This window comes from Bos grunniens, chromosome 6 (genome assembly GCF_055505025.1).
Source record: "Bos grunniens cultivar Pamir isolate PY7600 chromosome 6, Bosgru_T2T1.0, whole genome shotgun sequence".
NCBI classification, from domain to species: Eukaryota; Metazoa; Chordata; class Mammalia; order Artiodactyla; family Bovidae; genus Bos; species Bos grunniens.
In genome coordinates this window covers 78109659-78137579 of record NC_141170.1, presented here as the reverse complement: position 1 = coordinate 78137579, position 27921 = coordinate 78109659, and the positions used below count along the sequence as shown (strand labels likewise).

Below are 27921 nucleotides of genomic sequence, written 5' to 3'. Positions count from 1 at the left end.
AACCACACTATCAACCTGGTTTCTCCCTCCAGCTGATGCAGATTTACAGATGTGCTGAGACTGAGACAAAAGACCCAGAGGATCAGTGTAAGTGCACTAAGTGTGATGATGAGCATCACATGCAGTATTCAAAGCATCACACTTGAAGAGTTTGCCTGCGGACTCTCCTTTACTTAGCTGACTGGTACCTCACTTCTTAATGACTCCTACTTGCCAAAGGGCTGTTTTTATTTCTAGAAGGCTGACAAGCTCTAAAAACATGCCTGAAATCATCAGCAATCACCAGCATATGAGAAGTTATAGCAGCAGCACAACCTAACCTAATCAAGACTCAGATTCCTGGAGGCAAACTCTGCAGAGAGCACAACATGACTCCAGAAAGGACTGGAAAATTCACAGTGTGACTCAGCTACTGTTTGAAAGCATGTGCTTTGGTTTTTTTTTTTTAAACTCACTGTGCTGTGCTTAGTTGCTCAGTTCTGTCCAACTTTTGTGACCCTATGGACTGTAGCCTGCCAGGCTCCTTTGTCCCTGGGGATTCTCCAGGCAACAATACTAGAGTGGGTTGCCATGACCTTCTCCAGGGGACCTTCCCAACCCAGGGATTGAACCCAGGTCTCCTGCAATGCAGGCAGATTCTTTGCCAGTTGAGCTACCAGGGAAGCCCTTTCATTACACTACTTAGAATTTATTAAGTCCCAAGAGATGGGCTAGGTACTCTGCTGATGTAATTCTAATGCTCATAATAACTCCACAATGAGATAGAACTGTCCGTTTTTTACATAGCTGGATAATGAGTCGCATAGAGGTGAAGAAATGTGTGTCCCAGTGTCACATAGAAGAGGAGACAGGGGTTGAATTTATACCCAAGTTTTCGATGCCAAACCTTTTTTTTTTTTTGCCAAACTCTCTCAATACCAAGAGAAATACCATTGATTAAAAGGAGCATTTTTCTCCTCTCCTTTCCTGCACTGTCAACTGAGAAGTGAACTAAATCCACCAGGTCCGTCTCCTCCCTCCTGTTCTCTTTTTGTTGTTATTCATTCGATAGGTCGTGTCTAACTCTGTGACCCCATAGACTGCAGCACGCCAGGCTTCTCTTTTTAATCTACTGCAATCTGACTTTCTGTTCTTGTTATGGGTTAAATTATGACCCTTCCGATATGACTGAATTTGGAAGTATGACCTTTAAGAACATAATTAAAGTTCAAAGATGTCATAAGGGTGGGGCCCTAATGCACTGTGAACTCTTTCTTTACAAGAAGAGAGAAAGATAGCAGGGATACACAGGCACAGAGGAAAGGCCACGTGAGGACTCGGTGAGAAGGCAGCCATCTACAAATCAAGGAGGGAGGCCTCAGGAGAAACCAACCTGGTTGGCACCTTGATTTTTGGACTTGCAGCCTCCAGAATTGTGAGAAGCTGATTTCTGTTGTTTGAACCACTCAGTCTAAGGCATTTTGTTATGGCAGCTGGAGCTAATATATACACCTAAGTAACTTGTTCAAGTTCACACTGTCTCCAGCACCCTAAAGTCCAATTTTTTAAACATCCTGATGAGATTGTTAAAAAGAACCTTCATCCTCCAGAGAGCTTTTGCTCCAAGCCTGGCATATTTTATGTCATTTGAATACCAACAAAAAATCGTGTGAGACATATATCATTGTCTTTATCTAACACGGAAGAGAAAAGGACTTACAGAGATTTGAACCTGATGTGAACAGCCGACTCATTGGAAAAGACCCTGATGCTGGGAAAGATTGATGGCAAAACAAGAAAAGGGCAGCAGAGGATGAGATGGTGGGTTGGCATCACTGATTCAATGGAAATGAACTGGGGGTGAACTCCAGGAGATGGTGAGGGACAGGGGAGGCCTAGCATGCTGCAGTCAAAGAGTTGGACACGACTGAACGACTGAACAACAACACAGAGATTAACTATCTCAAGATCATGTAGCTACTAAGTGACAGAGCTGGGATTTGATCTCTGACTTTTCAATGTCAAAAGACCATGAGCTTAGTAATATGCTGTTTTAAGAGATAGCAACAGTTATATATATTAGTTAAAAATCTTGGAGACAAAGTATTTTAAATCAGAAACCAAGCAGCCAGGGAAACCCAGTGCTCTGGGAAAACATGCCTGGGTGCCTTGAGGAGATCACTGTGGTGGTGGCTGATGCCTTGTTGATTAGAAACACGTAGAATAAGGTTTGGAAGTGATGCGATCGCAGAGCTGAAAAGAACCCAAAATGTTGTTTGCTTTCCTGTATTTTGTTGTTGTTCAGTTGCTAAGTCAAGTCGGACTCTGCTACCCCATGGACTACAGCCCACCAGGCTCTGGTGGGCTGTCTTCCACGATCTTCCTCTGTCTTCCATTATCTCCTGGAGTTTTATCAAACTGATGTCCGTTGAGCCGATGATGCTATACCATATTTACCAGTGAGAAATCTGGGTTCAGATAGGCTGGGTGGTTTATTTGGGCATAAAACAAGAAGCAGGTGGCACTCTGGTTCCCTAAATCATCTCGAGGCTTCCGCAAAGGTGTAACTATGCAGAAGCCTTGCTGTCAGAGTAGCGCTGCTTATTCAACAGTGCTTTTGCATCCTGACAAATTGAATATAACTAGTGTTTTAACTCACATGTCTTCTAATAGATCTGTTTTTAATCAGATGACAGATTCCCAAACCCAGATACCCTTGAGCTTCTCTGTCTCTTTTTACTTTTTGTTCCTTAGACTTTAGTCTCTTAGGGCCAAGATGTCCTATGTCTGAGCCAACTGTCCCCTCAGGCCATGACACAGTTGGGCTAGAAATTGGAATTCAAATCACCTGGAAACAATAGTGAGTGTGTTAGTCTTTCAGTTGTGTCCAACTGTTTGTGACCCCATGACTGTAGCCTGCCAGGTTCCTCTCTCCATGGAATTCTTCAGGCAAGAATACTAGAGTGGGTAGCCATTTACTTCTCCAGGGAATCATGCCTACCCAGGGGTCAAACCCAAGTCTGCATTACAGGCAGATTCTTTCTTCTTAGCCACCAGGGAACAACAGTATGAGTTTTTAAAAATAGGTCTCTTTCTCTTATATATTTCAACTTCTCTTAAACTACAGTAGAAGCTTATTACAGCCTGATTCATAATTACACAAATTTGACTCTATCCAAGGTTGAACCATATTCCCAGAAACTAACTATAGAACATCTTGCTTTACAAACAAATCTGAGTGTGAAGCCAGCCTTCCTCAGACACACATTTATAAACAAAGCTTATAATGCTGAAATAAAACCTTTTTATGAAGAATAATGTCACTTCTTCCAAGAAGTTGGTTCAGAGATGAGCCCTTGCCTTATCGTAGCAGGGAACACTGTGAGACTGTTGGCATGTTCTTGCACCTGAGACCTGCCGGACTACTGAATAGCCCAACGGCATCTAATTTGGCAGACTGAAAATGCTCCATTTAAAATGATGTGAGATCAATGAATAACTACTTGAAGCATTCTAATCGTAATGGGTCTATCAATAGAAGGTCCATTTTTCAATATAGCGTGACCCTTCTTTAAAAAACGTATCCATTTTTATCATGAAAAATCACAAATACTAAAACTTAAAATTCTGTCTGAGCTGAAATTGATTTGTCTAGCAAAAAATTCAACTGACTTGACTTATATTGCTTTAGCTCATTTATAAAAATACCTTCTGAGTCTTTGCACCTAGTGTTTGTCCTTTATTAAATGAGCTTAAAAGTGATCTGATCTGTATGGCAATAACATGATGATGAGGATGATTACCTTCTAAAATTACATTGTTATTAACTATTTTGAAGCTTCATCCAGTGACACATTGGAAGAGGATTTAACTAATTTTGCTCCAGGTTTTAGCTTTCTACTAAGAGATTCTGGAAGATTCTTTACTATAGCATTGGAAACTGATCCTGAGAACTTCCAGAATAAGAGGGAGATGCTTAGTATTCAAGTCTGACATGTGTGTGCATGCTCAGTCGCTTCAGTTGTATCCGACTCTTTGCAATCCACTGGACTGTAGCTCGCCAGGCTCCTCTGTCCATGGGATTCTCCAGGCAAGAATACTGGAGTGGATTGCCATGCCCTCCTCCAGATCTTCCCCACATAGCGGTCAAACCCATGTCTCCTGAGTCTCCTGCACTGCAGGTGGACTCTGTACTGCTGGGCCACCGGGGAAGCCCATTCAAGTCTGACACATTGGGATAAAGATAAAGCTGCCTGGGAGGAGCTTTCCAAAGCTAATCTTCATGACATCTATGTAATTTCTTTCTTCCCTCTCTCCTTTAAAAACCTGTCCAAGCATAGATAAGATGCCATATATTCAGCATTCCGTTCTGTTCCTTAATTCCACGACTCCCAGTGCTCAAAGTGGTTGGAATTACAACCATTTGAGGAAACTTAGTTTCAGGGTTTCGGAGAAGGCAATGGCAACCCACTCCAGTACTCTTGCCTGGAAAATCCCATGGATGGAGGAGGCTGGTGGGCTGCCATCTATGGGGTCGCACAGAGTCGGACACGACTGAAGTGACTTAGCAGCAGCAGCAGCAGCAGCAGTTTCAGGGGTTATGGAATTGGCTTAGGTTTGCACAGCAGGTGATAGCCGGTGAGCTGGGATGACACTTAGCCATCTTCTTTCATGTTTTATCATTTAACTTCTCTGAATAGAGAGTTCAAACCTGGGTCAGGCCCTAAAGCCCCTTTTTACATTTGCCAACTTTAAATGCTTAATCTCAGGAAAGTGAAGGCTTGGGAGCCCTCTGGACTCTTCCTGTCTTCACAACCATTCACCCACTCACCTAGTGGGAGCTATTTTCTGGTGCACAAGGAGAGTATAAACGCAATTATCTCGAAATTAATCATGCACAGCCCACAACAGAAAGCAATCTATCCATCTGAAGCAGTGTGGGGGTCATAGCACTTCCCAGAGCACCCTGAACAATTAGTACCCGCATATTTTTGTTAGTTGGACAAGCATTACTTCAATTCTGACCCTAAAAGCATGTTAGGACACAAAAAGCCCTTTATAATTAGCACTTTATCCTATTCATTATTCATATATCACATGGAAAATGAAAAGTATCGTGAAAACGGTCAATTATGTTGAATGTCCTCTGTTAGAGGTGGTTGTCGGCAATAACATTGCAGTTTCCATTCCAGGAGAACTTGAATTGCCTTGCAATTTCATGACTGAATTCAATCACTTATAAAACATCACTACTCAGAGGAAAATTGCTGGAGCTATTTCTCACAGCACTTATGAATGGATTGTCTCTACCTTATTTATAAACATAAATAACTCTTCAAACAAGCTTAGATTTTAAAATATAATCACCTAATTGGAATGCTTGTTATTAGCATGAACCATAATATTACCTTCAGTCATAAATAGCCCCTTATGATAGGAGCTATTGTTCCATAGGTAAGGTCTGGTTGTTTTTTTTTTTTGGTAAACAAGGGAAATAAATATTGACAGTCATTATACACAGAGGAAAAAAAGTCTACAATAGAAATCCTGAGGTAGGGGGAAAAGGAACAAGAAATGTGATTGAACTTACACATAAAGGTATACCCAAAAGGTAGATATACCAGTTTGGAAAGTCAACAGCTGAGACAGACTATGATCAAAGAGAAAATTTAAAAAGTAGTGAAACAGAGATAAAAAAAATGATAGCCCATCATAATTCACTAAATTAAAAATGCCCCAATAAGAGTTTCTTCTGAACCTTGATAAACTTTCTCTTGTTTGTCCTAAAGTCTAATAATAATAGCAAACCATTTTTATAGCATTTGTTCTGTGCAAGCACTTTACACACAATAACTTATAAACTCCCCATCAGCATTCTCTGGATGTTATATTCTATTCTATAGATGAAGACACTGTCAGCAAGAGATTAAGTAACTTGCTTCCAATCACACAGAAGCAAAGCCAGGGTATGAACTCTGGAAGGACCTGCTCCAGGATCACATAATTACTAGTCTGCTGTTTTGTCTCCTACAGAAAATGAGGGAAGATGATGCTCTACACATCTACAAATGTCACACCCAACCCAGAATCGGCTTTACACAGAAGATAGAGTTATGTTAGAATTGAAAGTGATCTGGAATCCAGCCCCTCAACTGTATACATTTAAATACAGAGTCTTACATTCAGTGGTTGTAGACTAAGGGCTCTTGGGCACTTCAGTGACAACTGTTCCCATCCGCAGTGCATTCACATTCTAATAACTTTCTGACTCCACCTCAGGAGCAGGCTTGGATGTGGGAGGAGGGCCATTGACTAAAAGGAGCCCTGAGGCAGAGTAATAATATCTGACATCTGATGGCTAGCTCTTTGTAGGAAACAAAGTTATTTTCCTTTGTTACTAAAGCTAAACGTCATGATTATTCTGTGCACAGGTATCATCACCCGGTTTTTGTAGATGAAGAAATCAATGTTGGAAGGAATGTTGTAACTTCTGAAGGACATATAACTTCATATATAACTTCTGGGATATATAAATAGGAAGTTATAGAGTCAGGACTTCACCTCAAGTTTACCGACTGTAAAGTCTAGAAGTAATGGCTGATTACCTGAGAACAAAGGAGGGAACATAAAGTTGAAAAGGATCTTGAGTGTATTATAGCAAATCATAATTACAACAAAAGACTCAGGCATCAAATTATGATCTTTAATCATTAGGGAAAAAGCTTTCTTCATTTTATGTCATTTCCAAAGGTAACGTGCAGGTGATACATTTCTAAAAGCTTCTTAATGAAAAATATTACATTTATAATGGGGAATGAACATTTGGAAATTTTATTTATGCCAAATGTAATGCCCAGTTCATAAGATGTTACTGTGTTGTGTGTCACGTTAGAAGGTGGAAGGTAAATAAATTGAATTAATTATCCAGGGGAGTTAAAAGCAGTTTGTATAAGTTTAGTGATGATAAATTCTTGGCAGTATACTAGGAGAATGTTTTCAAGCTAATGTCTGTGATGGTAGTAATATTCTGCCATAAAACATTGATCCATCATGGCTATGTTTAAAACAGAGTACTAGGAAGACTGAGCAGTGACCTAGGTTTTGTTATGTTTCTTCTAGGTTTATGCTATGGATAATTTCTTGGTTCAAAGAAAGTTAGACTGTGTAGTCGACATGCCAGCTGGACATTTGTTGTGTGACAAGGACAAGTTAGTAAAACATTCTGTGCCTGAGAGCTCCCATCTGTTCAGTGCTATAGAAATAAGCATAAAATTGTACCCAATATTAAAGCATAGGGTGACTCAGCATTAACTAAGATTATTTTAGTTACATAGTAACATAGTAAACACTCAATTGTAATGTTATTGTTAGATTTGTGTTAGTATTAATTACAATAACATCTGGTGTCACCCTTCAATGATAAAGCAAAATGGTATCTAGAACCCTTCATTCTAAGAAATTATTCGGTAGCTCTAAGTTTTTGTTTTTTCTTGAGTCTATTTCTCAATTCTGGCATGGACAATGTGTTTTACCACTCCAAGCTTTCACTTAAAAACCTCTAACTAGGCTTAACATTTGTTCCAGTTTCAAAAAATTATTTTGAGAGATTGCTGACATACATTAATCAATCAATAAAGGAGACAATTATTATTAATAGTTATTGCATACTTTCTAGTGAGGCCTTATTCTAGAGTCTTAAGGAATGAGGGTTCTGTTACTATACTTCTTCAGTTTGAATTCCTTTTCTGACTCCTGTTAGCCATATGACCTTAGGCACAGTGTATAGTCAGTTCATGCCTCAGTTTCTTCATGCACAAAAGGGGGAAGATAATAGGACTTGACAAAGAACTAGCAAGAGGTTGAAATGAAATAATGTGCAAAGAGCATTTAAAACTAGAGCCTAGCAGATGGTGTTTAAAATATTATTGTTTAATTATTAAAGAGTCTTTTGGGATGAGCATTATTTTGTCCATTTTAGATGGCTGAATTGAGGTATAGGGTCGTTGAAAAACTCATCCAAGAATACACAGCAAGGGTAATTCTATCAGTTGTCAAAGCCCTTGCCCTAAAACTTGCACCGTTTTTTTTTTCTTTTTGCAGAGACTCAGTGCTGAGCAATTGTTAATCATGGGATCCACCAGAAATCACAGCTTCCTTGGGGACCTTTTATCCTCTTCCAGTTGGGTACTGACTAGAGAATAAGGACTATTTTTTTTGGAATGGAATTTGAGGCAATAGCTTAGCTTTATTGCTTGTCATTTCCTCCTACATACAGTATGACCTAATATCTAGGATAATTTACTATTGTGTGGACAAAGCTGCATTATCAGCTTTAATCCTTTTGCTTATACTATCTCCTCTACACGGATCTGCCTTTCTTCCTCCTCAACCTCTCTCTTTTTCTTGAAGGCCCAGCTCAGAGGGTTTCACAGAGAAGAGGCCTCCTCACATTTCCATATAGCATGTGAACTGTCTGTTGTCAGCTCTGATGGTGTTGTATGTCATTGACCTGCTTGAATAGCTGTCATTTCTTCTGTACTATGAACATTTTGAGACAAGAGATCTGTGTTAGTTATTGTGCTACAATAGTGCACACTATTAGTACTATAGTGGTACTAATGCCTAGCATGGTTCTGGATGTTAGCGACAGTTCATTCTCTCATTCACTTAGTATTTACTGAGTGCCTCTTTTAAGCCAAGAACTGTTCAAGGTCTTGTGGAAACTTGAATGAATAAAAAAGACAAAAATCCTTGCTTCCATGGGCCTTAATCTCTAGTGAGTCACAAACAGGACATTGGAACAGAACTGTCAACTGAGCAGATGGATATATATGTCTGGGGGTGAGAAACAAACTCTGAGCTGAAGATGTATATATCAGAGTCATCACCATGCAAGTCATATTTAAGACCATAAGTTCAATGAGAGCATTAAGGAAATGAATGCTGATAGAGAAGAGTACGTCTTTCTTTTAATCACAAAGGAATTAGAATGTCAAGAGAGTAAGTAGGTAAGCCCAGGACAAGTCTAGCCCCGAAATGATCCCAGTTTTTAAGAATTACTTTTGATGGAGGGGGTGGTATTCCCTCCTGGGAGCATCTCTTAGAGCTTCCCACTCATGTTCATCAAAGAATAAAGTAACTGAGTTATATGTATGTTACATGTATGTGTAACATTCACAGAACACAGACCCAGTTTCCCCAATGGCCTTCACATATTTTCCATGTTTTAAAGCATTTATTCATGGTAAAGAGGTGTCTCTCTTTGAGTCTATTTTTCCTCAGCAGCCAAAGACAGCTTGGATGTAATCATGACTCTTAACTGAAGGTGCTTAAACTCATCTTAAGGGAACTGAGATGTAGCAATTGTGGCAAAAATCACAGAATCTCCCATTGCATCACCAAGTGGGAAAAGAGTTGGATGTGACCTCTGAGAACCAGGGAAGAAAGCTATGGAGCAACAATGCATGGGGTCTTGTTGCACAGGCTCTGTTTCATCTTTCCCACTAGAGTGTAAATTCCTGATGGATAGGCTCTATATTTGGCTTATTCGTGGTTGCACCCTCAGCACCTACAATAATGCCTACCATGTGATAGGTATTTATAAAGGTTTGTCAAAATGACTAAATGACCTGGGTTTGAGTTTTAGTTCGGCTGCTTAGTAACTATAGAATTTGGGGAGAGTCACTTAAGATCTCAAATCCTCAGTCTTCTCATCTGTGAAATGGAGATAACAATAGCACTTTAACAAAAACTTTGAAGATTAACTGGAATAATATACAGATTTTGCACAACGTATGATGCATGATAAAAATCCGCATTCATGCTTTTTGCTATTATGATGATGATTTTGCCATTGATTCCTCTAACAATCTGCTTATGTAAAACATTAACTAGTCATTGAGATAAATTAAATTTTTATTTAATTTATTTTTATTACCTCCAGGAACACTCACTGGAGAATGACTATCTACCACCAAGCAGATTCAGAGAACAGTACAAGTTACTTCGAATTGTTTTTCTACCCAAAGTCTCAAATGAGAGTGTTTTGCAAAAAGGTGAATAAGATTTTCCCTGTTAGCACATCTCCAGAACTTGTTTTTCTGTTATTCTTTTTTTTTTTCCCCCTGAAAGCTTACAAGCAAGGATGGTCATCACACTTGCTGCTCTATATCCCCTAGCAAGAAAGCAATTTGAAACTAGAAAAGTTAAACTTTAACCTTGTAATCTAAACAGATAACACAGCAATGCTCTGTATTTTATAGACCTGGTGGAGTGGAAAACGGAGTCTGCTTGAGGTGTTAGGCTCCCATTTTAGTATCTAAAGGGAACCAGCAGAAGCCAGACTGGACTCGTGTTCAGCCCAAGTATTACTTCTAGGTCAGTGCAAATGGAAAATAGGTATTATGACTCCTAATAGAAACTGCACAAGTGACCAGTCATGAAGTCATTAATTACAAAAAGAGAAACAAATAGAGAAGACTTTTGTTTATCTAAACTTCTCTGTAGCTTCTTGTAAGTAATCATCACTCTACCCCTTTTGGAACAGATTAACAGCAAGGAAAATCATGGAAAGATCAAGTAGAAAGTAAAAGATTTCATCATATAGGTAATTTGAAAAAAATACATCAACCAACAATAAAGGTTTTATTCAATAATGGTTTGTGTTCTTCAGACACTTTAAGCCAGTGTGTCTGAAATAAAAGTATCATCATCTTTTCTTAACCTGCTTTCCTGACCTTCTCTGTTTCTTATCTTGCTTACTGCCACCATTATTCATTTGGCAGAAGCATTTTGTCCCTTTGCTGTTTTTCACTTAATACCACCAATTGTTTCCTAATGTTTCCAGCTACACCTTCAAATTCATCCCTTCCCTCCCACCACTGTTGCTTTTGGTGGAAGCCTTTTTCCTCCCCTGGAGGTCTAGTGGTGGGGATTCTAAGCTTTGGCATTCACCCTGTCCAAGGTCAAATCCTTGTTTTGAAACTTGGTGATTGTGAGATCTTGGTTTAGTGATTTAATTTTTTTGTTTAGTTCTCCCATCTAAGTGGGAATTTTAATTGTGCTTTCCTTATAGGTTTGTAGGACGTGTTTACAATACTTGTTTAGGCTTAGAATACTGTTGTGCCCAGTAAGAATTAGCTGTTTATATTGCTTCTTGCATAAGTTTTTAAGCAGTTTCCTAGCTGATCTTCCAGTTTTTTGTTTTTTTTTAATCTCCCTCAACAATTTACCTGTCTTCTGATTTATTTTTGTCCTTTTCTCACTCCAGTGTTTGGTTGGCTCCTTGATTCAGAAACTAATACCCAGTTAGCTCTTGCTGACAGTTTTGAGACCTTATCTGTGTCTTGTCTTCAAATGTTGCTTTGATCCTTTGCTACTTTTTAACTTCAAGTTCACCATCAACCCTTCAGAAGTTGGACTTGTGTCCAGCTCCTTTGACTATTGGCTGACTTTAGCCATCTCAAAACCTCATCAAGACAAAGAGTCATACTCTGTCTTGATCTAGCAATCCCACTTCTGGGTGTGTACCCAGAAGAAATGAAACTAGGGTCTCCCAGGTTCAATGCAGCATAACTAAGACATGGAAACAACTGAAGTGTCCATCAATGGATAAAGAAGTGAAGTAAGTCAGAAAGAGAAAACAAATATTACAAATTAACACATACATATGTGTCAGGCGAGTGTATGCTCCTCGGTTTTGTCTCATCACAGCAAAGATTTGGAGTGACGGACATTAAAGCCCTTGGTGTGTCACAGCTCTCGGGTCTTGGACAGACCGTGTTATAGCTCTCAGGTCTCGAATGGACCGTGTTATCGCTCTTAGACAAATCAGTGTTACAGCTCCGTGTTACAGCTCTATTTTATTTAGATAATAGCAGGAAAATCCATCTTTGAGGCGTGAGGACATGTCCACACAAAGACGCAAAGAGAAGAGTGCCCCAATGCTTGGGAGAGAGAGAGAGAGAGACAGACCTTTGGCTCCTCTTTTTACATGTTTTTTTCCTCTCCCTGGGCCTGCTCTATGTAAATTGGTTTAGCCAGGAGTGTTGTTTGTTCTACCTGAAGTCCTCACTCCTGGTCCTCAGACCTTCCTTTGTTCTATTTTCACGGGCTTTTCCCTTCCTTGTCTTTTGCTGCTGCTGCTGCTGCTGCTAAGTCGCTTCAGTCGTGTCTGACTCTGTGCAACCCCATAGATGGCAGCCCACCAGGCTCCCCGCCCTGGGATTCTCCAGGCAATAACACTGGAGTGGGTTGCCATTTCCTTCTCCAGTGCATGAAAGTAAAAAGTGAAAGTGAAGTCGCTCAGTTGCGTCCGACTCTTCGCGGGCCCATGGACTGCAGCCTACCAGGCTCCTTCATCCATGGGATTTTCCAGGCAAGAGTACTGGAGTTGGGTGCCATTGCCTTGTCTTTTAGCCACTGCCAATTTGGACTCCTGTTTTCTATTCTAATTACCTAACATATGAAATCTAGAAAGATGATACTGATGAACCTATATGCAGGGTAGCAATGGAAACACAGCAACAGTGAAAGGACTTGAGGACACAGCTGGGGAAGGAGAGGATGGGACAAATTGGGAGAGTAGCATTAAACATGTATATTACCATATGGAGAAAGACAATGGGAGTTTGTTGTATGACACAGGGAGCTCAAATCCAGTACTCTGCGACAATGTAGAGGGCTGAGACGGAGGGAGGGCACTGGGAGGGGGGTTCAAGAAGGAGGGAACATATGTATACCTATGGCTGATTCATGCTGATGTATGGCAGAAACCAACATAATATTGTAAAGCAATTATGTCCAATTAAAAATAAATGCATTTAAGATTAAAAAGTAAAAATAATAAAAAATAAGATATAGTATATATATTCAAGGAAATATTCTTGATCCATGAGAAAAAAGGAAACCCTGCCATTTGTGGCAATATAGGTGGACTTCGAGGGCATTATACTAAGTGAAATAAGCCAGGAAGAGAAAGACAAATATTATGTAGTACCACTTATACATGGGAATACTGGAAAGAGTCAAACATAGAAACGGAGAGGAGAACGGTGGTTTCCAGGGTCTAGAGGGTGGGAGAAATAGGGAGAGGTTGTTTAAAGGGTACGAATGTTCCATTATAAGGTGAATGAAGTCTGAGGAGCTCGTGTAAAACATGGTGATTATAGGTGATAACACCATATTATATAATTGAAATTTTATGAGAAAGTAGAACTTAAACAGTCTCACCAAACAGAAGATACCTGTGTTAGGTGACGGATGTGCTGATTAATTAAATGGGAGGGGGGAATCCTTTTACAAAGTTTACAAATATCAAATTACCATGATGTACGCTTTAAATGTCTTGCAACTTTATATGTTCAACTATAACTCAACAAAGCTAAAACAACAACAAAAAATAAATAAATAAAAACCTTGACTGGCTCTCTCTATTTCCTCCCTTTACTGCAGAGTAAAATCCAGCCTGGTGTTGGCTGTACGGACCTTCAAGCTCTGGTCCCAGCTACCTTTTCTGGCTGCTTCTTTTCCCTAGGTCTCATTCCTCTATCTTACCCTTGGTCTTTTCAAGTGCTAGAATATTCCTCCCACTTTTTCTCCCTCCAATGAAATAGTTCTTCTCCAAAGAGCGCTACTAAAATATCACCTCTTTGTGAAAAGCACCTGGGGGATATTCAGGCTCAACTCTGGGGGTGAAGGAAGCCATTGTGAACATCACGAGCAGTGACAGAATAAGAGTATTTGCAGCCAGCACATGAGTAGTCAGTCACTATTGTCAAAACTTCACATGCTCATTTCATCTTTTGATCAAGTGTGTAATACTCACTATTATTACCTCCACCTTGAAGATGGGAGTACAAAACTCAGAAAGGGTAAGCAACTTACTTAAGGTTTGTATAGCTAGTCAGTCGCTGAACCAAGACTTTAACCAAATCAGGTGGTCCCAGAGTTATCATTCTTAACTTCTTGACTCTAAAGCACTCCCTAGTATTGCTTCTCACAGCATTTCACTCGTGTTCACAGTATCCAGGTGATTTTTATACATGTTTATTTATTGCTTTTAGTGTCAGCTTTCAGTGTTCCCCTGTTCCTGGCACTATTACTGTTCAAACAGTTAGTGCTCCATAAATGTCTGCCACATCTAAGGGAAATCAAAACCTGCTAACAGGAAATAGTTGCCCTGAGAATTCTGCCTCTAGCTCTCCTGTATCAAGACTCATTCACAATTTAGTGAAGACTTCAAGTTGATAAAAGATGGACCAGAAAAAGGAATGTGTATCTTCCTATGTGTCGCTAAATACCTATGTAATTTTAGATAAGCCACTTAATCTCCCCATTTTTTAGTTTGTTCAATGGAGACTTTAACCCCTAGAATCTGTCATTCTCCCAGGAGTTCTGTGAGGGTGAAATAAGACACCCAAGAGGAAGAATTCTAAGACCTGTAAAAAGGCCATACAAAGAGAAAGGACACATTCTAATCAGTAAAACACATTGTTTACAGTAAGTAAATAATGTGTGTGGGTGCATGTGTTCAGTTGCTAAGTTGTCTCCAACTCTTTGCAACCCAATGGTCTCTGGCCCTCCAGGCTCCTCTGTCCATGGGATTTTCCATGCAAGAATGCTGGAGTCGGTTGCCATATCCTTCTTTAGGGTATTTTTCTGACCCAGGGATCAAACCTGTGTCTCTTGTGTCTCCTGCTTGGCAGGTGAATTCTTTACCACTGAGCCACCTGGAAAACCCCTAAATGATGGTGCCAATTAATCTTAATTCTTAGTAAGTGAAGTTTCTAACTTTTCCCACTTCCTATTTCTCATGGGCAATGAAGTGTCCTGAAAGAAGAAATTTCTGTGCTAGTTTTGAACATCCACCATTTGTCAAGACAGAAAAGAATCACTGACTCCCATAGCTCTGGAAGGAGACTTGAGACACAACCTGTGCTTCTCATTTGTTGATGAGATTGTCGTTCAGAGAGGGAACAACTCATGTGAGGGGCTACCACATCTTTCTGGACAATATGGACTAAACAAGGGTGTCCTAGATAAGTGAAAAAAGACTCTCTCTCTATTTTTTTTTTTAAACTGAACAAAAACAAGGACACAACTAGAGAGCTGGCAAAGCGCAAAGGTTACAGAGCCCCATTTCTGGAGTCAACCTCTCACTCTTCCCCCACACTTACTAGGATGATTTGGGTGATTTAATTAAGCTCTCATCCCTTGGTTTTGTAGTCTATAAAACTGAAATAGTAAAGAGTGTCCATCTTTCAGGATTATTTTTAGGATATGATGAGTTAAACTGTGCAAAATTCTTAGACCTGCACCAACCACAGAGTAAGCCCTAGATGCTTGTTAAATAAATAAAAACAACATCTGAGAATTTAGCATTTTTGGAATTCGTATATATGATGAAATTGAAGGACTGTGTTTTCCACTTGAAAATTAAGTTTACAAAACTTCATGGGTTATGCTTCTGTTCTTCCAAAGATTTTCCTGAGTACATGCCCAGCCAGAGCTTTTAGCTAAGTCACCAGGAGTTACCATGAGATTAATTGTCAGAAGGTTAAATTTTTTTTTTCAATTTCCTGGAGGTTACTGTTGTATTTTTAATTGGCAGTATGTTGGCAGTTCAAGTCACTTTTGAAAACAAATTCTCCAACAGCCAACTGCTGATGGTTTTTCTGCCAAAAAAAGGTATCTAAAACTTTTCATGACCAATATGCTACCAGGAATAACAAATACACTGAAATGTTGTGTTGTATTTGATACTAGGAAACTGAAGTTAAGTTAGGAAATTATGTTTTGCAATTACCCAAGGTAAATGCTGATGGTGGCTTGTTGGTTATGAGTAGTCTGGCCTCAAAATAGCCCTGTTATATTTGCCCTCTTGCTCAAATTCACAATAAAAACTCCTGGATGAAGTTTAATTTAGTGAATCAATTATTTTGATTGAATAAGGGCACTGAGATTTTATTGGGTAGATGTTATTATGAAGTAAATTTAAATGAAAACACACATATAAACACATATAATCAAGTGCTCAATATTTTATCTTTTATATTAATTCCTAACTATTATCTAGTAAGCTTTTTGTCACCATAATGTCTTTCAAATAAATAGGGAAGTGATTACTTTAGGAAAAATTAACTGGGGCATAGAGAGAGAATGTGAATGATTTGGAATTATCTAAGGAAAAGATAACAACTACAGACTTCACAGCATTTATTTTTCAAAGAAAAAGTATTTGTGCTAACATAGAGTATAGTAGCTAGGGATTTCTTTTTATTTTTAATGCAAGTATAGTTGTTACAATATTATACTGGTTTTAGGGCTACAACAGAGTGATTTGATACTTTTGTAGATTGTATTTCATATGTTATTACAAAATATTGGCTATATTCCTTGTGTTCTACATTACATCTTTTACTATAATTTATTTTAAATCTAGAGTTTGTATCTTTGGTTTTTTTCCCATCATCCCCTCTCCATACCCCTCTCACCGCTAGTTTGCTCTCTATATCTATGAGTCTTCTTCTATTTTGTTGTATTTGTTTCTGTTTGTTCATTTGTTTTAATTTTTAGATTTCACATATAAATGAAAAAAGAGTATTTTTCATTCAGACAGAAAGACTGACTGAATTATTTCACTAAATATAATGTTCTCCAGGTCCACACTTGTTGTTGCAAATGGCAAAATTTCATTCTTTTTCAATGGCTGAGTAATATTCCTGTGTGTGTGTGTGTGTGTGTGTGTGTGTGTGTATGCACCACATTTTCTTTATTCATTCATCTGTTGATGAACACTTAGGTTGGTTCCATGTTTTGGCTGTTGTTAATAATGCTGCTTGATAGCCCTAGCACAAGAGATAGAAAGAAGTTAATTTAAAAGATATTTCAGAGAGAAATTGACCAGAGTTTAGTGGCCAATTAGATGGGGGCGGGGAACAGAAAGGGGCCAATCATTCTAACTTCAGGAACCTGGTAGCTAGAGATACCAATGAATAAATGATGGTGATCATACCAGTACATTTGGCGGGTGGTTTGATCTACATCCTGGCCTGAGTGTTCAAAGAGCAGTGGGCAACTGGCCAGCTTAGGGGACAGCTAATCCTTAACTCATGGTCCAGGTGTCATCAGCCACAGTTCTTATTTATTTCTCACTTTGATTTGAAAGTTATTAGAGTCAGAGAGAAGACATTCTAACTCCTAAATTAACTCTCAGTAGATCACATCTATCACTTTGATCAGTCAGTCAGGCCGCCCCACGGGAGGCCACTATATTCTTCTGTCACCTCCTTCTTGAAGCCTTATTTGTTATTCCCCAACACCTTTCCAAGGGACTTAGACTGATTTTTGTCTGACAGTCTTCTCAAACATCAAATTCAAGATGTGTGCTTAACAAGATTGGGACTTACTAATTTTACCTTTTGTTAAAAATGAGTAATACATTTGTTTTGCAAAAAAAATGTAATAATGTCTATTGTTTTTTATGCAGAAGACCTTTGTCATGTGCTACTTTTTTTAATGCTGTCATTTGAGGCACAAGCAGCAGAACTAATATTTCAACTCTGCATTTAATAAATGCCTATAAAATACATACAGTTTCCAAATATTGAGGATATTTAGCCTATGTTAAAAAACACTCCAGAGGTAATATGTAATGTGTTTAAATATTTGAAAGACTAACTCAAAAAATGATTTTCTAATATACATGAGGAAGCTTGCATTCACGTAATTTAATTCTTTTATCCAGTAATTTCAAATCTGGGACAAAATAATCTAAATTTGTAGAAAATAATTTAAATGTGTAGATATATATACAGAGATATTTATCTCAGTGCTATTTATATTATAAGTAAAAAAGAGCAAAGGGGGAAAATCTAAATATTCAAAAGCCAGGGAATGCAGTCAAATACAACATACTGTAACTATATAATGTAATATTATGATTGCCATTAAAATGATATTTACATTTTAATAATAAGGTTAGTACATATGAAAGTATTCGATGTAAGAAAAGGATAAATATTTGGCATGGTTGCAATTATTAATGAATGCACCTCTATGAAAAAAGATGTCACTTATTATTTGTTGTTACTTCAAGGTAGTGGAGGAGGAAATGGTAACCCACTCCGGTATTCTTGCCTGGAAAATTCCAGGGACAGAGGAACATGGCAGGCTACAGTGCATGGGGTCACAGAGTCAGACATGACTCAGCAACTGAGCACGCACTTCAAGGTAAAGGAGCATAGTAGGACTGTGTGTTGTGTAGTGTGAATATGTCACGTGTTGTGTGTTGTACTTTCCAGATGGCTGCCATGAACATGAGTGACTTTTATAAATAAAACACTCACCCTGTCAACTCCAAAGGAGAAAGAGGAGGAGGAGGAGGAGAAGGAAGAAGGAGTAGACACGCAGATTACTGTCAAGGGCAGAACCAGGATCCATACTGTTGGAAGTTAAAGGAAGGCTGCCTTTGGCTCAGCGTGAGGAAGACTGCTCTGCAGCCACCTGCTTCCCTGAAAAAGCAGGAAATACCAAAGAGGTATTTCCTTGAAGAAGCTGCTCCCTGGTAATGACAGAGGGAGTCTGTCAGGGAGCTGGATGAGGCAAGGCTCCCTGCAAACTCTTGGGTTCTCTGGTTTGGGGGATCTAAGTGCTCCGTAACTCAGCAGAAGCTTGTTTCTTTTCCTACAGAAAACATTTTTTTTTCTTATTTTAATTTGCATAATACTGATAAATCTCACATTCCTGCCAAAGGAATGAAAACTCTTTCTTTTCTGCCTTCCTGAGAACATAAAATGAAATTTAGAATGAGTATTGGCCTCTTCCCTGGTGGCTCAGTGGTAAAGAATCCTCCTGCCAGTGTAGGAGATGCAAGTTCGATCCCTAGGTCCTGAAGATACCCTGGAGGAGGTAATGGCAACACTCCAGTATTCTTACCTGGAAAATCCCACGGACGAAGGAGCCTGGCAGGCTACAGTCCATGGGCTTGCAAAGAGCCAGACATGACTGAGTGACAATGTTGACTGAAAAGTGAAAGTGAAAGTCGCTCAGTTGTATCCGACTCTTTGTGATCCCATGGATTATACCATCCATGAAATTCTGCAGTCCAGAATACTGGGGTGGGTAGCCTTTCCCTTCTCCAGGGGATCTTCCCAACCCAGGGATCGGGCCCAGGTCTCCCGCATTGCAGGTGGATTCTTTACCAGCTGAGCCATAAGAGAAGCCCAAGAATACTGGAGTGGGTAGCCTATCCCTTCTCTAGAGGATCTTCCCGACCCAGGAATCAAACTGGGGTCTCCTGCATTGCAGGCAGATTCTTACCACCTGAGCTATCAGCGAAGTCCACAATATTGATTGGCCTCTTATTAAAGTAATTTTCAGCTCTCTAGCTTTGAAGCTGCACGGGATCTGGTGGAGAATATTTCTGCAGCCTCTGTGCAGGTGATTCAAGCCCGGAACTCTCTCAGTCAAGTCAGACTTCATCAAGGGGCTCTCTGTGACCCCCCTTGGAGATGTTTGGTGCCCTTGATTTTCCTCCTGGTGGCCTGGGGTTTGGGTCCTCTGTCACTCTGGTCCTTGTCCACAAGCACCTGCCTCCTGCCTCATGTTTTCATGTCATCTTTTCAGTCCTGTGCCCAACTGCTTAGCGCCCAGATCATGGTTAGGGGTCTAATAATCATATGAGTAAAATTTTTCTAATATAGCAATGAAATGAATGTGGTCTCCTTTTCAAGTCATCTACTTCGACATGCTGGGATTTTCTTTTCTTCGTGGCTAACAGGGAAGGTGGTGCCTGGTGAGGGAGGGAGTTTAAAATCTGCAGACCTTTGTGGATCAACAAATCATAGGCCATATCTCATATGGGTTCAATAAAAGTCAGTTTTATGACATCTCATTTTTATAAAAATATCAGCTTTTAAGTCAGGCTGCTGATTTTTTTTTAATGTCTTTTTTTTTTTTTCTTTTTAACAAATGTCCTTTTTCTCACACTTAGCTGAAAATTGCACTGCATCCTCTGCGATCACTTCTTTAGGAATGTGGCTTTCTGCAATACTGGTTCAGGAAGAGTGTTAGCAGGACAGGGTGACTGTGTTCTTTCCTAAAGAATCTGCCTGCAATGCAGGAGACCCTGGTTCAATTCCTGGGTCGGGAAGATTCCCTGGAGAAGGGATAGGCTCCCCACTCCAGTATTTTGGCCTAGAGAATTCCATGGACTATATAGTCCATAGGGTTACATAGAGTCGGACACGACTGAGCGACTTTCACTTCACTTCACTTCAAGTGAATAGAGAGACCCATTGGAAAGTTTCATTTTATTTGTCTACTTTGTACAGATGACTATGTTTTTGGTAAATATCTGATAAATTGGCAATTTTTATTTAAGCTTCCAAGGGGCAAAGCAATGGCTCTAATAACCAACATTCACTGACAAATAGTAGCAATAAAAATGTCCACGGCTTCAATATCATGTAGAATTGAGGTTTTGTCATCATTCTGAATTGTGGCCTTCCAGGGTGCTGATGGCAGATTATGTTTTGTTTGTGAGATGGTGTGTGTGTACACACAATGAAGGAAACAAATCAAAGCAATGTATCTTAGCTATATAGTTTTTGTACATAGGATTATTATTAATAAAAATAATTTCATCCTGCTCACTTTCCCACAGAAGATTGTAGTAGGAAAATGCTTTTTTAAAGGTTGTTTTATTTACTGCTCTATCTCACAGCACAGGAACTGACATATAATAAATATATATTGAGTGAATAAATGAATTAATCAAAATTTTTTATTATGACATATTAACTTGGGTCAGTGCCGCTGAAATAAATTACTATTCTACTCTGGGAAGTTTGACTGCACATATTGGGTTGTTTGAGGTATTTCCATATTTTCTTTATTTGTGTTGTTGAAAATAGTGGAATTCTAGGGCATTCACATTTTAAAATCACTCACTGAGTTCACTATTCATTGAAATCGTGAAGGACAGGGAAGCCTGGCATGCTTCAGCCAGTGTGGTTGCAAAGAGACGGACATGACTTAGGGACTGAACAATAAGAATTGAGTTCATTAGTTCCTACAAAATGATGTGAGGGAAAAGAGAATAGGTGAAGTTATGGGTTATAGCCCTACACCAAGAATATCCCCTCTAGCTTCTTAATGTTTGGCTTCCTCACTGGCAAAGAACGCCACCTTCTCTATCTAATTCTAACACTTGTTTTGTGCTTGAAAAAACTGTGTATGAAAGACTGTAAACATAGAATGCTTGTAAATATTCATTATAAATAACTGGTGGCATATTTATGAAATAAATAGAAGGTATCCCTTTACATATCCTCTATATTTTACTCCTTAAGAATGCCACAAAGTTGGAGGAAAAAGAGGATGGAGAGTTGTCTGATGGTCAACTTGTCTAGCAATAACACCCAGTTATGCAATCAAACACTAATCTAAGTGTTGCTCTGAAGGTATTTTGGAGACCTGGTTAAGAAATTGCCCTGGAAATGTGAGTGGTCTCCATCCAATGAGTTGAAAGGCTTGAAGCAAAAACTGAGTTTTCTTGAAAAGAGAATTCTGCTTCAAGACAGCATCAAATTTGCCTGAGTTTCCAACCTTATCGACTGATCTATAAATATCAGACATGCATATTTATATGTATATGTATATACACATATGGGATTCCTGGTGGCTCAGACAGCAAAGAGTCTGCCTGCAATGCAAGAGACCTGAGTTGGATCCCTGGGTCAGGAAGACTGCCTGGAGAAAGAAATGGCAACCCACTCCAGTATTCTTGCCTGGAAAACCCCATGGACGGAGGAGCCTGGGGGGCTACAGTCCGCAGGGTTGCAAAGAGTCAGACATGATTTACCGACTTCACTTTCACTTTCATGTACACATATGTATGCATGTATGTATGTATGTACACACACATTTATTTGTGTGTGTGTATGCATATGTGTAGGTATATATGTATACATACATATATCTATCTATATGGCCCAAGACTGGTTTGACTTACAACTTTTAAACTTCACCAATGATGCAAAAATGAAATACATTCAGTAGAAGCTATACTTTGAATTTTGATCTTTTCCCTGGCTGGCAATAGGCCATCTGGTAGATCCTTTTCGTGATGTGGGGGAGAGCAGCAACTGGTAGAAACCCATAGTCCCCAGTCAGCTATGAGCTCACGAGGCTAATCAATTGATACGCTTACTATTCTGCACCCAGACAACCATTTTGTTTTTCACTTTCAGCACTGTATTTAATAAATTACATGAGATATTCAACACTTTATTATAAAATAAGCTTTATGTTGGATGATTTTGCCCAACTAATGCAAGTGTTCTGAGCACATCTGAGGTAGGCTAGGCTCAGATACAATGTTCAGTAGGTTGGGTGTATTGAATGCATTTTAGACTTAAAATATTTTCAACTTACCCCACTGGTTTTATCAGCATGTAACCCCACTATAAGTTAATAAATGTATATGTATATGTATGAGATGGTTTTGTTTTTCCATGATACTGGGAAAGAATGGACAGAGAAAAGTCACGTTTGTGTAATTATTTTCGACTTTATAGTGTCTTTTCAGACCTAGTAACATTTTTTTATGTTTGCAGTATGACACAACAAATCCATGTATGGTGAATCAGAAAACTGACAAGCAATGCAATTTAAAATGTACAGCTGTTCCACTAACAGTTTTGGCAATGGGAATCCCAAGAGTTATCTGAGCTGAGTCCCTACACCTCAGATCAAGCATAAATTTCCAAATGTTTTGAAGCCAAAGCTCTCGACATTAACACTGGGCTGTCAGTCTGCCAAATGGGAAGTGGTTTGTAATTGCACAGACGTTCCCCTTGGTATTTAGGTAAACAGGAGCACATCAATAGAGTTTGTTTTGCGGAATATAATATATTGATCAATTCTCTTTAGAAGCAGAGAACTGCAATACATTCAGACCTAAACAAACAAAACAAAGAGTTTGAGGGAGAAAAACGAACAAACAAACTTGCTTTGAACAGCAGGAGACGACGTTTTGGCAGCTGAGCAGGGCAAGAGCTTCATGAGCCGCTCTTTAATGCTGCGCTTGGTGCTGTTCTGAGTGTAGAGGAAACCTAGAAGATATGGGATGGGTTCTGTTAATGCCAGCTGCAGAGAGAAACCTGGGGCATGCTGCTCTGGGTGTCAGCAGATGCCATGGCAGGCAGGATCTGGGTGCAGCCATATTTGCTCAGGCAATCACAGGCAGAGGGTTGGCATCCCAGAGGAAAAAAACAAAAACAAAAAAAACGAAACTAACTAAATCCTGGTTTTCCCTTTTAGGTTTATTTTATGTTGCATTAGATCACGATTACCCCATGAGCAAAGAATCATGCAAATAAATCTTTTGAGTAGCAAAAATAAGATTTGCTGACTTTTGGAGGTCTTAAATTGGGAATATAGCAAATATCATAAAAAGAGTGAACTGGATTGAAATTTCAACATTCAAAGCAGTGTTAATGGCCCACGTGACATTTTCTGCACTCATCACTCCCGTCTTTGCTTCCAGGGGAGTGGGTGCTCTGCATAAATCATTCACACCGCAATCACCTGTTAGTACCTTTTTGCCTTCCCTGAAAGTGAGAAAATTGATGTCCTTGATATGCAGCTTCATTAGCATAAGCTGATGTGCCCAGAGATGGGACATCCTTCAAATATGGACATTAATGGATGGGGCTTATTCAAGCAGAGTGATTCTAAAAGACACAAGGAGTATTCACAAAATGTTAACCCAGGAGTAGATGGAGCAGTATCTGTGACTTCAAGTAGTTAGTGAGGACTCAAGGAAAATCAGTAGTGACCCAATGGGCCAGCTAGCAAGTGCTTGAAAACCTGCTGGTGCCAGGAGCCATATCTGTCCAGCTTAGCATCAACTTGCCCATTCTGAGTGACCAGAAGCCTGAATCTTCACGTCACTATATAGATTACTGCCCCAAATCAGTTTGGAAAGTGTAGAATACAAAGCAAAAGCAAAAGGACCAATTTAAATCAAAGTTAGACCACCCTTAAAATATGAACTTGGCACATGGACCCCTTGTTGCTTTTCTACTTTGTAATTCCCTCCTTGGTGTTATAGAAAGTCCTGAGTGCAAGGCTACTGTTCTATTTCCCTTTGGAGCTATTCATCCTACCATTGGCTAAAAAGCCTGATAGATATGATAGATCTTGTGCTGAGATGACAGTAGATGACATAGATCATATTGGATCATTTCCCTACTTAAAAACCCCACTAAAACTTTCCCATTGTCTTTCAAAAAAAAAAAAAAACATCCACTTTCTACCATGGACCCCAATACCTGCACAATCTGGCCCTTCCTCACTCTGACAGCACTGTTCATCATCCTCCCTGCTGCCTGACCACCAGCCATTGGCCACGCCACCCTTCTTTCCTGTTCCCACACCAGGTCCCTCCTCTGCCCTTGACACTTACATGGTGTGAAATATCTTGCTTACTTGATAATGCCAAGTGCTGGTTGAGAGTCTGGCACATAGGAAGAGATCAATAAATGTCTGACAAATGAGTGAACAGAGTCACTTTCCATACCAAGAGAACACCCAATTTCATTTCCTAGATTAGCATCTAAAGAAGCTTTTAAACTTGTAAAATCAATCCGATTTACACACTGCAGACTCTGGCTAGCTTCTTCACACTACATTTCTAAAGGGACACATCTATCTAAGTATACGCTCCTTGTAAACCTGTCTGGGACATGGTGATTTTGCTTTAGCTTTTCAAGCAGGACATTCTGCTTCTTCCATTGGTGTCTTTTAAACTTTCATGCCACTATGTGTATAGTCAGGTGGGTCCTTCAACAATTACCAGCTTCTACCAAGGAGGAGATGGTTGGATGGCATCACTGACTCAATGGACATGAGTTTGAGCAAGCTCCAGGAGTTGGTGAAGGACAGGGAACCCTGGCACGCTGCAGTCCACGGGGTCACAAAGAGTCAAACATGAGTGAACAACAACAACACCTGCTCTTGCAAACTTCCAAACTGTTCAAACACACTCATCTTGATAAAAATTTCTTGTCAGTTTGCAGCCTTCCAGAGAGAGAACCCCCTCCCTCCTCTGCTCTATCTTCTCTGTTGTCCCTGATTCACGGCCCTGCCTCCATTGCTCTGGGCATCACCCCCTCTTGCAGAGACCCTCTGCTGTCAAGGAGTTAGAGAGGAAATGTTCTACTAACCTTCGGCAGTAGGAGACAGACTATTGTTACCTCTTACTCAGCTTCTGTGTTTCAGATTGGACTTCCTGATATCTAGCCAAATTTTTCATACTGTTCATAAGCTTCTCAAGGCAAGAATACTTTGTCCACCTGATGTGAAGAGTCAATTCATTGGAAAAGATCCTGATGCTGGGAAAGATTGAGGGCAAGAGGAGAAGGGGGCGATAGGGGATGAGATGGTTGGATGGCATCACTGACTCGATGGACGTGAGTTTGAGCAAGCTTCTGGAGATAATGAAGGACAGGGGAGCCTGGTGTGCTGCAGCTCAGTGGAGTCACAAAGAGTCAGACAGGACTTAGCAACTGAACAACAACAAGGCAAACTCTACAATCATGCCTGAGACTGGCACATAGCAGACTCTTAAGAAGTATTTGCTGGTTTCTCAGTTTCTTCCTTTTCCTTTAAATTCTGATATCTGTCAAACTCACTCTCTCTTTGACAGGTTCCTAGACCCTCAGGCCTGGGTGTGGAGAAGGGACCTTTATGCTTCTCAAGTACTAAAGTATTAATGTTTATCTCCCTTCCTTCAGCCCCATCCCCAAATTAGTAGTTAATGACATTCTTGCCTGGAGCATCTTTTGCACCCCCACGTGGGACTACAAAGTATACAGGTTTTTGTTTTCAATCAGTAGCTGGAAGTCTTAGTTTCTAGTCCCTGTTTTATTACTTCAAGCCAAGTGATCTTGGGCAGGTTATTAAACTTCTCAGTGTCATTGTCTTTTCTTTACAAAACAAAAGGCTTTATACTAAAAAGATCTTGGTTGTCAAAACATAGTTTTAAAGTCCGTTTTAGGAATATCAGTTCAGTTCAGTTCAGTCGCTCAGTCGTGTCCGAGTCTTTGCAACCCCATGAATCGCATATATTTAACTGTAAATTGTATACGATGACTACTGCTGCTGCTGCTGCTAAGTCACTTCAGTCGTGTCCGACTCTGTGCGACCCTATAGACGGCAGCTTACCAGGCTTCCCCGTCCCTGGGATTCTCCAGGCAAGAACACTGGAGTGGGTTGCCATTTCCTTCTCCAATGCGTGAAAGTGAAGTTGCTCAGTCATGTCCCACTCTTCTCGACCCCATGGACTGCAGCCTACCAGGCTCCTCCGCCCATGGGATTTTCCAGGCAAGAACACTGGAGTGGGTTGCCATTTCCTTCTCCAATGCATGAAAGTGAAAAGTGAAAGTGAAGTCGTTCAGTCGTGTCCGACTCTTTGCGACCCCATGGACTGCAGCCTACCAGGCTCCTCCGCCCATGGGATTTTCCAGGCAAGAGTACTGGAACGGGGTGCCTGCCTTCTCCATATGGTGACTACCTTATTTTTACTGTGTTTCTCCTTAGTGAGAGCTTTAGCTTCCAGCAGGTAGGATGTGGATATCATGGAATCCTCAGGCTCTCTTTCTCACTTTGTCTCTGTCTCTCCCTTCCAGTCTCTCCTTCTCAGCTATCAGATCACTCTGCACTTTTCCCCTTAGAGGGTCTGAGTGTTCAAGCATGGTAGTAAAACAGCCTAGGTAGATCCTGGCACCATGGTCTTGGGTAACTTTATTTAATCTGAATCTCAGTTTCCTCATCAATAAAATGGATTAGTACTAGTATCTATCTTGTACTGTTGTTAGAATCTAATGAAATAATAGATGAAACACTTAGTATAGTGACTGTTCATAACATCCTTTCAATTAATGTCAGATATTAATTTTTCTCAGTCCTTTGAGCATACATCCCAGTCCTTTCTATATGCTACTATCTTTGTCTGAAATTGTGTTTTACCTTATTGTGGCTTTCTCTTCTGCCATCTTTGAGATTTCAGTTCAATAATCACTTACTAAGGAAAACTTTATCTGACAGACCAAACTAGATTATGAACAGCTTTATCATAAGCTCCTATAGTTTCCTATATTTCTCCTTCATAGCATTATCACAAATATAATTAAAACAATTGATGATGCAATTATGTTTTCGACATGTCTTCCCTACTACAATGTAAGATTGAAGATTTCTACTTCCAGTCTTTAGAGAATAAATAACTTACTGGAAGTATTGTCTCACCATAAACACTTAGCTGGACAAGCATACCTCAGAGATATTGCAGGTTCTGTTCCAGACTGCTGCAATAAAGTGAATACAGCAATAAAATGAGTTACATAAATTTTAGGTCTCTCAGTGCATATAGAAGGGCTTCCCTGGTGGCTCAGAGGGTAAAGCGTCTGCCTGCAATGCAGGAGACCTGGGTACGATCCCTGGGTTAGGAAGATCCCGAACTTACATTTATACTATACTGTAGTTTATTAGGTTTGCCAAAGCATTATGTCTAAAAATCATTGTACAAATCATAATTTTAAAAATATATTATCACTAAGAAATGCTGTCATCTAACAATACAAGGTTGCCACAAATCTTCAATTTGCTAAAAAATGCAGTTATCTATGAAGCACAATGAAGCTAAGTACATTAAAATGAGGTATGTCTGTACATGAGGCAACTGTTCTCAAGCACTGAATAAGCAATGTAGAACTATGGTACTGGAGAGGGAAGAAACCCTGAGATGAGCTCCGTGAATGCCCAGCTCCCTCTGCCTGGAGCATGTTCCTTCCATAGATCAGAGAGATAAGGCACAAGTTCAACATACTGAGGTAGAACTTGCAGGGCATGGTGCTGGAGAAGAGAGAACTGGTA

At 39.8% G+C, this 27921-nt stretch overlaps 1 protein-coding gene across 3 annotated transcripts in view; it reads right to left on the bottom strand.

The window, feature by feature from the left end:
• The window catches only part of KCNIP4 (potassium voltage-gated channel interacting protein 4), a 1317771-nt gene that overhangs the window by 108359 nt on the left and 1181491 nt on the right, over nucleotides 1-27921 (bottom strand). The window contains exon 2 of one of the 3 annotated variants that reach the window (XM_086406319.1): nucleotides 22991-23096. The exons of the other annotated variants lie outside the window; for them this stretch is intronic. Within the exon in view, the coding sequence (XP_086262445.1) occupies nucleotides 22991-23096 (106 nt within the window). The remainder of the gene's footprint in view (nucleotides 1-22990; nucleotides 23097-27921) is intronic. 3 annotated transcript variants of the gene reach the window in all.